The 9,985-nt window shown below is 44.9% G+C and overlaps 1 protein-coding gene across 1 annotated transcript in view; it reads right to left on the bottom strand.

The window, feature by feature from the left end:
* Positions 1-8,101: 8,101 nt before the first annotated feature.
* The window catches only part of PLPP3 (phospholipid phosphatase 3), a 45,634-nt gene continuing 43,750 nt past the window's right edge, over positions 8,102-9,985 (bottom strand). Inside the window, exon 6 of the mRNA XM_076340136.1 lies at positions 8,102-9,915. Coding sequence (XP_076196251.1) covers positions 9,790-9,915 — 126 coding nt within the window. The 3' untranslated portion in view covers positions 8,102-9,789. The remainder of the gene's footprint in view (positions 9,916-9,985) is intronic.

Here is a 9,985-nt window from a genome sequence, read left to right as displayed (position 1 = left end):
GTTACAACAAATATCACCTTCCCTGGAGGTTTTAGCACAGGGATGGCTGCATCATTTCTAGCACCCGCTAAGCCCTTAGGAGCGATTAGCTCAGGGTACCTGCAGAGCTCGAGGGGGGAGAAGGACACAGCAATCTCTGCTAAGGAACCCAGCAGATATGCCAGGAGGACCGAGCTTTACTGAGCTCAGGAGCAAGGCTCTAGGCAATATCTCACAGGTTGGTAAGAAAAGGCACTTGCACAGGTGCTGCCTTGGTGAACATGAGCTTAGCTCACCACACTTCTCCTTCTACCCCAGCCGGCGGGTTGGCCAAGAGCAAGCCTTGCTACTATGCTTACTTAAAAATAATGAATCTTCTTTTGCTTCTTGTAATATGTCTTGAAGTACTAAAGAAAAGAAAAATATACTCCTTGAATTTTTTGAGATTATAAGTGATGTTGGAGTCAAGGACGCTTCTTTTGTGCTTAGTGCCTGCAAGTATGTGAGGCTGCACTGTAGATGGGCAAATAGATTTGCACAAAAATGTTTAACATTTTATAATGGGGATTGTTTGGAATTTCCCATTCCATGAAAAAAAGTTAATATTTTGATTTTCTGTCTCAATTCAGAAGGAAAATACACAGTAGAATACTGGAATTTCTCAAGGGAAACCCTAAACTCAAAGCTGCCTTAATAAAGCGAGGAATGGCTAGGAGAAACCCTAAACATTTTTGGTTACTAGAAATACCAGCAGATAGGCTTCCTCTGTATAAGATTACCTACCTTTGCTGATAGTGTAGATAAGGGGAAATACCATACAGATATCCCTTGAGAATACACTTCCCTTCTGACTCCTGACACCCATCCCAGTTTCCTGGAGTACCTAAACCCAACCATGAAAGGTTTTCCATGGGCAGAGAAGGGTGACTGCTTTAGAGCCAAACCCATATTCATGCCCCAACCTCACCCCACTCCTGTCCACCTTGGCACTATACAACTAGTTTTGCCTCTCTGTGTTCTTAAGCTCGTTTTCTGTTTAACAAAACCCTTGATTACCTGGCTTTTATCTGCAAAAATGTATATATTTTCCCCCATAAGAAAAAATAAAGTGCAGCAGCTGATGTATGGATGTGAACCACCCCAAAAGGTCTCCCCTTCCCCATTGCAGTGGTGGGTGCAGGGGCAAGTGGAGCTCAATCCATGCGATTTTTTTTTCCCCCTTCTGTACTTACGCAAAAATAGCTGCTCATAAATATAACCAAATTGGGAGAAAACGTCCTGAGGCAAACTGGAAGCTCATTACAGGTCCTGAGCTGGAAATGTTTGTGTTAGGTTTCCATTAAAGCACAATGTGTATTTTGGGAGGTTGGCTACAGGCAGCCTGTTCTCTACCGAACCCTCTGGCTCCTTGCAGAGGTGCCAGCCTGTCGAAAGCTGTACCGCTATGTGCTAATATCTTCTCCCAGAGAGGTCTGAAGGGTGGTTCATTAGCTTAAGCACTAATCCATGCTGCCTCGTACTTATTTGTATGGAGACCTGCTCTGCAAGAAAGCTACTTTCCATGCTCTGTCCTCTGAACAGTTAATCCACCTGCTCGGTGCCTAGCCTGGCCCACTTCCGCAGGGAACTGCTCCCTTCATTGCAAGATAAGACATGCATGGCTTAATGCCTCCGGTAAGCTTGCCTTCTTTATTCAAATCTTCCTGGAAGAGCTTAGGAAGGCAATTGCCTTCCTATTTTCAGTGCCAGTTCAGACAAGGAGCAGGCACACAGTTATTTGAATATTTTGTCCTTAATAAATAAGACTGAAGATGTAACCCTCTGCCTAGCATCCCTCCTCTTACCCCTCCAGCCTATTAGCATACGGTGGGCGGAAAGTCTTCTGCAGCCTTTTGTTCAGCTCATGTTCGTTGATGTCTGTGCACTTATCTGTTATCAACCCAGTGTGCTGCTGTTTGCTTTCAGCAAGGTCAAATCTACATTCGGCTTTGCTCTGGTTCTACTGGTATGTCAGCTGCAGTGCAAGAATTTAGCATAAAGGTAACTTCTAGTTCCTTTGTAGCTCCTTTGGAAAGCTGAAATGATTATAGATAGTTTTGCTGTGTGAATATTAAGGTGCATGTCAATCCATGATAAAAAACATATTTCCAAGACTTCTTAACCCTCCAGCTTCACATCACCCCCAGGGGTTGTCTCCAAACCTCTAAGACTTTTGCCATATGTACATTAGCTCATGGTGGCCTAGTTCACATGCCTAACAGTATCACACCTGATTTATACCAAGTATAAAGTGAGTAAGAAGTGACTAACCCTCCATGCTCTGAAATGCTGCCCACCCATAAATGTTGCTTGAAGAAATGCATCTTACACGTTGGCATGGAAGTCATTAACGTTCTTCTTGAAAAGAGGCCTCTTCTGCAGTTTTGGACAACCCCATGAGAGAGGGTTATCTGTTTTTCAGAAGTACCCTGGGGTCTAGCAGGTAAGATGCCTGACTGAAGAAGGCATGAAGAAGGGCAAATGCTATCAAGCCGCTATTCTCCCAGGGCCTAGAAGGCGGAGGGGTTAAGACCTGATAAGGAATCTCTCCTTTTGGAGAGCATCAGATTAAATCTGACCTACAAGCAGAAGGTGCTCCTATCTAATTGCTTGTACAAAGAAAAATTGGTCCCCAGCTAGTCCCTTCCCCGCTGATTTTGTGTTAACTTGCAGCCTTATGTTCTTGTAGGGGAAGAAAAAAACCTGAGCAAAAAGTGAGCAAGCTTTAAATTTAGAAGTATTATTTTATGAGCAAATCCCATGAAAATTTAACCAGGGGATTCATCTATGGGAAAATGGCATGATTTAATAAAAGCAAGGGTTTTTTTATAATAAAAGCAAAAGGATATGGGGCATGGGAACTCAGAAGCAGTTAGAAATGAAAAACAAGGGAAGTATTAACAACGCACTTTTAACAGTGAGGCCAATGAGCCAGTGGGACAGCTGGCCAAGGGATGCGGTAAATCAGATATAATTTGGCACCTTTACATCAAGCCTGGATGTCTTCCTAAAGGACGTGCAGTACCTTAGTCATGGGCTACAAGGTTAAACGCAAGAGCTGCTGGAAAATTTCTGAGTGAGGGATGGAGCGTCCTGCTGGCCTCGGCATTGATTCATTTGTTTACGGTCGGTGTTGGTGACTCTTAGAAATAGGTGAGTTGAAAGTGCCATGTCTAACCGGCCCAGGCTCCCACTGCATCCATTCAAGGGGATGCTTAGGCTGGCTCTGCTGAAAAGAATTACCTCTCTTGAATTAAGTAATGTTTTTTCAGCTGCAATCATCTCATCGTTTACAAGCAAAACTTTCATAGACTTTTTCTAGTTTTTATTATTTTCCCATGGAAAGAAATACTTTGTAAAGAAAAAAATCAAAGCAAACCCCAATTTTTTTTTTTAAAAAAAGCTTCAGTGGGCTTCTTTTTCCCCCCTAAGCCTTGGTAGCTATTCTTCCTTTAATTTAAGCAAGGCTTATATCAGTTGAAGTTATACTTGTGCTTACTTGACTTGAGGTAAACAGGACTAATCCTGCTTAAAACTGAACTAAGAATATCTACAGAGTTTAATGAAATAGATTAAAATTTTACCTCATATTAAACATTAACAACTTTTATTGTTCAGACAAGCCCTGGGAGGCTGGAGCAATGTTATTCATTTGCCTTCAACATCACTAAAATTTCTTTGAAAATAAGCAAATCATGCACTTGTGCAGAAGGTAGGTCCCTTTGAAATGATGGTGCTCATGGGAGATCTGGTTCCCTTCCTCCTTTGGATAAAAAGAGGGTTTCTTTTCTTTTTTAGATTTTATTTGATTTTATTTTATTTTTTACATTTTATTTTATTTCTGAGTTCCTTATTTAAAACAGCACAGTTCTTCCTGTTCCATTCATGATGTTTCTTCAGGGGAAAGATCAGCCGAGCATGAATTAAATGCTCCTTTATTTAATTTATATCTCAGGCTGACCTCAGCTAGCATGCACTCACACCACACACCTGGAAATGGAGATGTCAAAGTGTGGCTGGAAAGCCAAGCTTTTCACACCAGTTCCTGTACAAACTAAGTGATGGCTTTGTTTCATTTTATTCATTTTTCAGGTGGGAAAGAGAAGTCACGTTATTTCAAGTTTTGGTATATTTTTAATCACTTCAAAGACTTCAGGAGCCAGCTGAATTCCCCTCAATTCCCATTTCTCCCATCTGTAGATCTGTGTGTACACGTATTTTGGTGTTTTGGTTGTTCTTTTTCTCAACTTTCTGCTGACACGTAGAAACACTAAAAGGTGTTTTTCTTAAATAATAGCACATTGTTCCTGCTGGTTATGAACCCTTAGCATAAAGTGAGATCAAACCCTGTAGAGTTCATGCCTTTAAACCCCGCAGATGCTGATGCTTTTGCCACCAGCAGTGAATTAGCTGGCAGCCTCGGACTCCACATTTCCCAAAACACAGTGCTGAGAGTCACCTGATGAGAGATTAAAAAAAAAAAGCCAAGACGGTTATTTTCTGGGTTAAAGACAAAAATTAAATGCTACGTGAGGTTGTGCTACTATATATTAAAAGCAGCGTTGCCTGCGAGCTACTGCCATGGTGGCAACTGGCAGCTCTCAAGCAGGGCAGGAACCAGCAGAACAAGACTTTCTAAGGAAACCGGGAGATTTTCCTGGTGACTTTGCTCCCTTCTAGCTACAGATAGGATGGGGTGGGGATGCATCACAACCAGTCTGATCACTGCTACCCAAACACATACATAGGTGTAGTCTGTGCCCCGAGGAAATTATAACTCAAGACAAGCTAATGCAGGCACTCCCGCGCCGGCTGGTGCCAGTGGGGGTGGCGTGTGAAGGTGATAATTGAAAGTTGTTGGGCTTTGGGGTTTGTTTGTGTGGGTTTTCCCCCCCTCCGCTGAGTCAACAGGAGGTTGTTTTCTACCTCCTGCTTCAGCTGGTGAAGGCAACAGCTTCTGTTCAACCTTGATGTAGCTTGGTAAGACAAGCAGTTGGCCATCGGGGTTGTGCCAGGACCATCACCTGGCCCCCAGAGAACAAGGGCAGGAAAATCTGGAGCAGATGGGCAGTAGCTTGTGTCTGTGGGCAGGTATATGGGCCATGTTTACAGAAGCCAGGAAGCAAGTGATTCACTTCATTCATAAAATCTGAACCTCTGATCTGGTCTCCAAAGGTAAAGATAAACACAAGGTAGGAATCACTTGCCTTTTGGGAGGAGAACGGTGGATGAAGGCAGAGGGTGTGTCAAGAGAAAGGGGAGATGGGGGGGAGAAATGCAGCCGACGTGGAGTGCTGGGTCCAGGGAGGGCCGTGCTGCACCCCAACCATGGATGTGGGCTTGACATCAGCTCTCCGGTGCTGCAGGACCTCAGCCCAAGATGTCCTCTGGCTCCACCGCTGAATGCTAGTTTTATCTTTACAAACAGCTGGATGAAAACCTCGGACACCCAAAACAAGGCAGGCTTGGAGCATGAGAAAAACAGGTCTCTGCTTGCGGGATGAATCTCCTCCCTCCTCCTCCCTTTATTGAGAAGTTCATATCCAAAAATCATTGAGCAGAAGTACAACAGCTTCAGCCTCTGAAGGCTGCCAAGCATTCTTGCTGAGTGAAGCTGTTTAGATACACTGAAACACCACTGAACCTGGGGCTTGCGTAAACCTTTCTTACCTTAGAACAAAAGACCTGCTGCCATGGCAGTCAGGTGCACACAGGAATCCCTGCCTGTGAAAACACGCTGAACCAGTCTAAGTGCAAAAAAAGACAGGTTTGACCAGAATGGCCTCTTGTACAGAAAGGATCTGCCAGCCAGGCCCAAGCATCAAAGGCAGAGGGCTGTGCTCGGTGCTCCACAGCCTCTGATTAGCATCGGCATGAGCAGAGCCCAGATTTTGCAGCACTAAAGGCCACAACCAGCATCCAGCCTTGGGCTCCGGCAATGTGCCTTGTTTGCATGAACCCACCTGAGTTTGTTCATCCATCTCCCTCGCCAGGATAGCTACAGGGAGCTGCAGCGTGCAGAGCAGCATGCAAACTACCAGCCCAAAAGTCTCCTGGCTGTTCAGCATCTCTGCTGACATGCGTTTGTGTGAAGGACCAAACATCACAGCGGTGCAAGATGCAAGCTCCAGCTGCACGCCCTAATGCTGCTCGAGGACCGCCCGCAGAAACGGTTGCCTTGGGATCTTAGTGCTTGTATGGGTTTGAGTTTGGTTTTTTTCCATTTCACCCATTTCTCTTTCACTTCCTTCCTGCCCCGCAGGAAGCGATGGTAAGAGATATGCCCCGTTACCACGCTGATGGCTTATGCTACCTACACCTCTGCTCCTTCAGCCGGCCCACCAAATGCTTTCACTTCTCTACGGAGTTTCATTGAAATGCTTATTTAATATCAGTGCTCGTTCCTCCTGTAGCACCTAAACATTTACTCTATGCTCTGCTAACCCGGAAAGGTCTCTGCAGACCATGCCACCACATATTGCCTTCTCCCATCCACACCTTCAGCAGTTATCACTCCCCTTTAATTATTTCCCATGCAGTTGGCAGGGGTGAGCCCCAGCAAAGCTGCACCCCCGTGGGCACAGGCTGCTGTGCAAAGCTGTCCTTATCCTCCCAACCCAAGGGCACAAATGTGATGGGACAGCACAGGGGAGGTGGACGGGAAGCAGAGGAGGAAACGACAGCGCTAAAACCATCATTCAGCCGGAGATAGGAGCTGGCGCTGCTGACGCTCAGCCCCGCACTATAATGTTCAAGCCTGTTGCCTTCCACAAATTTATCCATGGCCTTTTCTCCCTCTCCCCTCACCTGACCTACCCATCCTGAGTGAGGTCCAGAGACCCGCCAGCCCCACAGCCACCGGCTCCGCCCCGGCTCTTATCGCCTCCTGTGCCGTTTCCCCTCTGACACTTCTCCAAGCCCTCCTCTCTCACCCAGACATCTGTATTCCTGTTTTCTTCCAAGTAGCTGTGGGTTAAGATGCAAGCTCTTGCCGAGCTCTTGCCAGGCGCAGGCAGATGTGGCAGGGTTTCCTCCTCCCACCCGGGTTACTTAGAGCCAGGCAGCCTATTTTGGAGATAAACTAGGGATTAAGACTCTGTCCTCATGGCCATTGCCCTGAAGCTAAATTCTCATCTCTACAACACACTCAACCCCCAAATGCTTTCAAATAACACGTGGCACCACGAAAACTCCCTTTGCATTTAGGACAGGTGCGGGTTTACAAAGTTTTTCCACGCGTAATAAAATATTACTACTAATTAGGATAATAATAGCAAGTGCTAGCTGAGTTCTGCCTGCTTAATTTCCACCTGCTATTTATTTGCAGTTTGATGTGGTATTCACTTCCTGTCATGCATTCTTGCAAATTATTTCTGTGCCACGTTATCTTGCCAATGCAGTTCACCCAAGGAGCGGCCGAAACGCAGCTCTGACCATGTGTCACTGTCAAGACATTCATTTTCTTCTGTAGGAGGAAGAAAAAAAAATAATAATAAAAAAATAAAATCAAGGCTGCCTTGTAACTGTATGCTGCACACGTGCATATGGGAGCACATGCTGTTAGGGGCTTTTTTTTTTTTCTTTTCCCCTTCCACCCACATCTTTGCAACCTATCGAGCTGCAGGTGTTTTGTTCAGCTGCAGAGTGTCTGTTTTTCATGGAAAAGGTGGTGGTGCAGAGCAGAGTCATGAGTCCTTCTAGGCAGGGACTGTCCAGGACACCCAGCAGCCAGGCTGTGGCTCTTCAGACTCTTTTTTATTTAAGTAATATTTCTTTAAAGCTTATAATATTGCTAAAGAAAAAGGGATGCCCTCAATAAAAAGGGACCTGCTCCAAGACTGGGCATAGCCAAGAGCAGTGCAATGCAAACCCACGCGTGTCCCCATCGCACCTCCCCAGCCAGGAGCTGGTGGGACCTTCACGCACATCCATCAAAAGTGGCATGGGGTCCTTTTTATCCAGATGCCCTCATGTATCATCAAATCCCAAAGGGTCATCCCCTAATCATCCCGCTGGGCAAGGGCCCTATGTCTCTGGCAGGGGAAGGTCAACCCAAAGGCAGAACGCAACTCGCACCGGGATGTTTAGTTGTGTTATGAGCTTTTATTTAAAAAGCACATTTATACAGCAATAATTTCGCAGATACAAACTTCAATTTTGTATTCTACAAAAGTCTTTGAATATTCTTCTCTTTACAAAATGGAACATTACAAAAATACAGACGATTTAATATGGTTTTTTTATACAAATGTCTCTAATTGTAGTTATTTTCATTAAAATATTACTACCACAGAACTACAATATTTTAGTCGACTATAAAAAAATTAATTCAATGCTTTTTGAAGCAGCAAAATGTAAATAACACAGGTCAGGACACAGTTTATAGTCATAGTGGATATATCTAAAATTGTTTCAGAAATAATATTTTACATAGTTAATTTTTAAGGTTTTATACATTATTTATATAATATTTATATATAAAAAAATCATAGCTTGCTATAGTTGAAATGATAGGACGGATTCTGTAAGAAGGATGTGCAAATGGCCGTTCTGCATGCTTTGCGGGATCCCTTTGCAAATGCGCTCTGTGAAAGGGCTGCAAACCAAGAACCTGTGGTTTCGGGGAGGGGGGGGGGGGGGGAAATCACAGTCGATACAGGCACGACTGATTTACCATCGGTGTCACCGAGCGGAGCACAGGACCTGGTACCTGCCATGGCGTGCACCGGCGTGCCCAAGGGAGAAGGAGCAGGGGGGAATGCACAAACCGACTGACACCCAGGCTGGGACGTGCCGCCCAGCAGCCCGTCCCGAAACTGCAGAATAAAAGTTTCCCCAGGACTCAGCCCCGAGGTCGTAGTGCGAACACGTCTTCGGCAGAGCTGCCGCTACCCACTTGCAAACCGCCAGCTCCCGCAGGTGCGCAGAAAATCTGCTGCGATTTTTTGGGGGGGAAGGCCGGGAAGCGGAGGATGCTCTTTTCATGAAGGGCCATTTGTGGGTGCTGCACATGTCTGGGGGCTCAGGCAGGACGAACCCTCGTCAGGGAGCAAGCATAGAGGAAGAAATGTGGCTTCTCTGCACGGAGGATGGAGATATTCAGCCTCACTGCATGTCTCAGGACTGCTCGTTAAAGGCGTGTTGTGTGAACAGAGACCCTTCGGAGATCTTTGACTGGGCAAGCTTCTTCTAAACTAAGTCACAGTATGGAATAGAGGAGGCAAAAATAAACTAGTATCAAAAGGAGAAAAAAGCAACTCTTACAAACCAATCCCAGATCTTGACTCAGTGCTGTTTCTCGTATATAGTGCTATACAATTTAGTCATGAGTTGTTTGGTTTTTTTTTTTTCCTCGCAGGCATTGGAAATCTTCATAGTAAAAAAACCTAAGATGGCCAGCTTTCCAAAAATCCCTTAGTGTTCATTAGGCTATGAACAATTTGGCGTTCACTACAACATGAACACTCAAACCAATTGCACATCCAGAACTCCGGCACCTCTCTTTGTTTGTTCGGCTTTTGTTTTTTGTTTTTTTATTTTATTTTCTCATTGTCGCTTTTGACTTAGTTGATCACCACCCCTTTCATCCAAATGTCGCAAGTTGAAAAGACCACAGAGTAAGACTTTACTGGTCGGGCAAGAAAGTCTCTCCCTACATTCTACTGTCTGATGAGATTTGAGAGCAGCAGGTAGTTGCTGTCAGCAGTCATTTTTTGCAAAAAAAAAAAAAAATTAAAATAAAATATAACACCCATCCGATATCTCAAAGGTCTACACCATGTTATGATGGTTATTCCGCTCAATGATGTCCACAGGTGAAAGGATCTCCTTCCGGATGGGTGGTGGAGGCAGGCAAGTCTTTGTCTTGGGCTTGAAGAGATCCGAGACATAAAACACCTGTAGGAATAAGTGGAAAAGGCAAACTTAGCCACACTGGGTGATGCTTTATTCAAAAATTTGGTTTACA

This window comes from Aptenodytes patagonicus, chromosome 5, assembly GCF_965638725.1.
Source record: "Aptenodytes patagonicus chromosome 5, bAptPat1.pri.cur, whole genome shotgun sequence".
NCBI lineage: Eukaryota > Metazoa > Chordata > Aves > Sphenisciformes > Spheniscidae > Aptenodytes > Aptenodytes patagonicus.
This window is presented reverse-complemented; position numbering and strand designations above follow the sequence as displayed.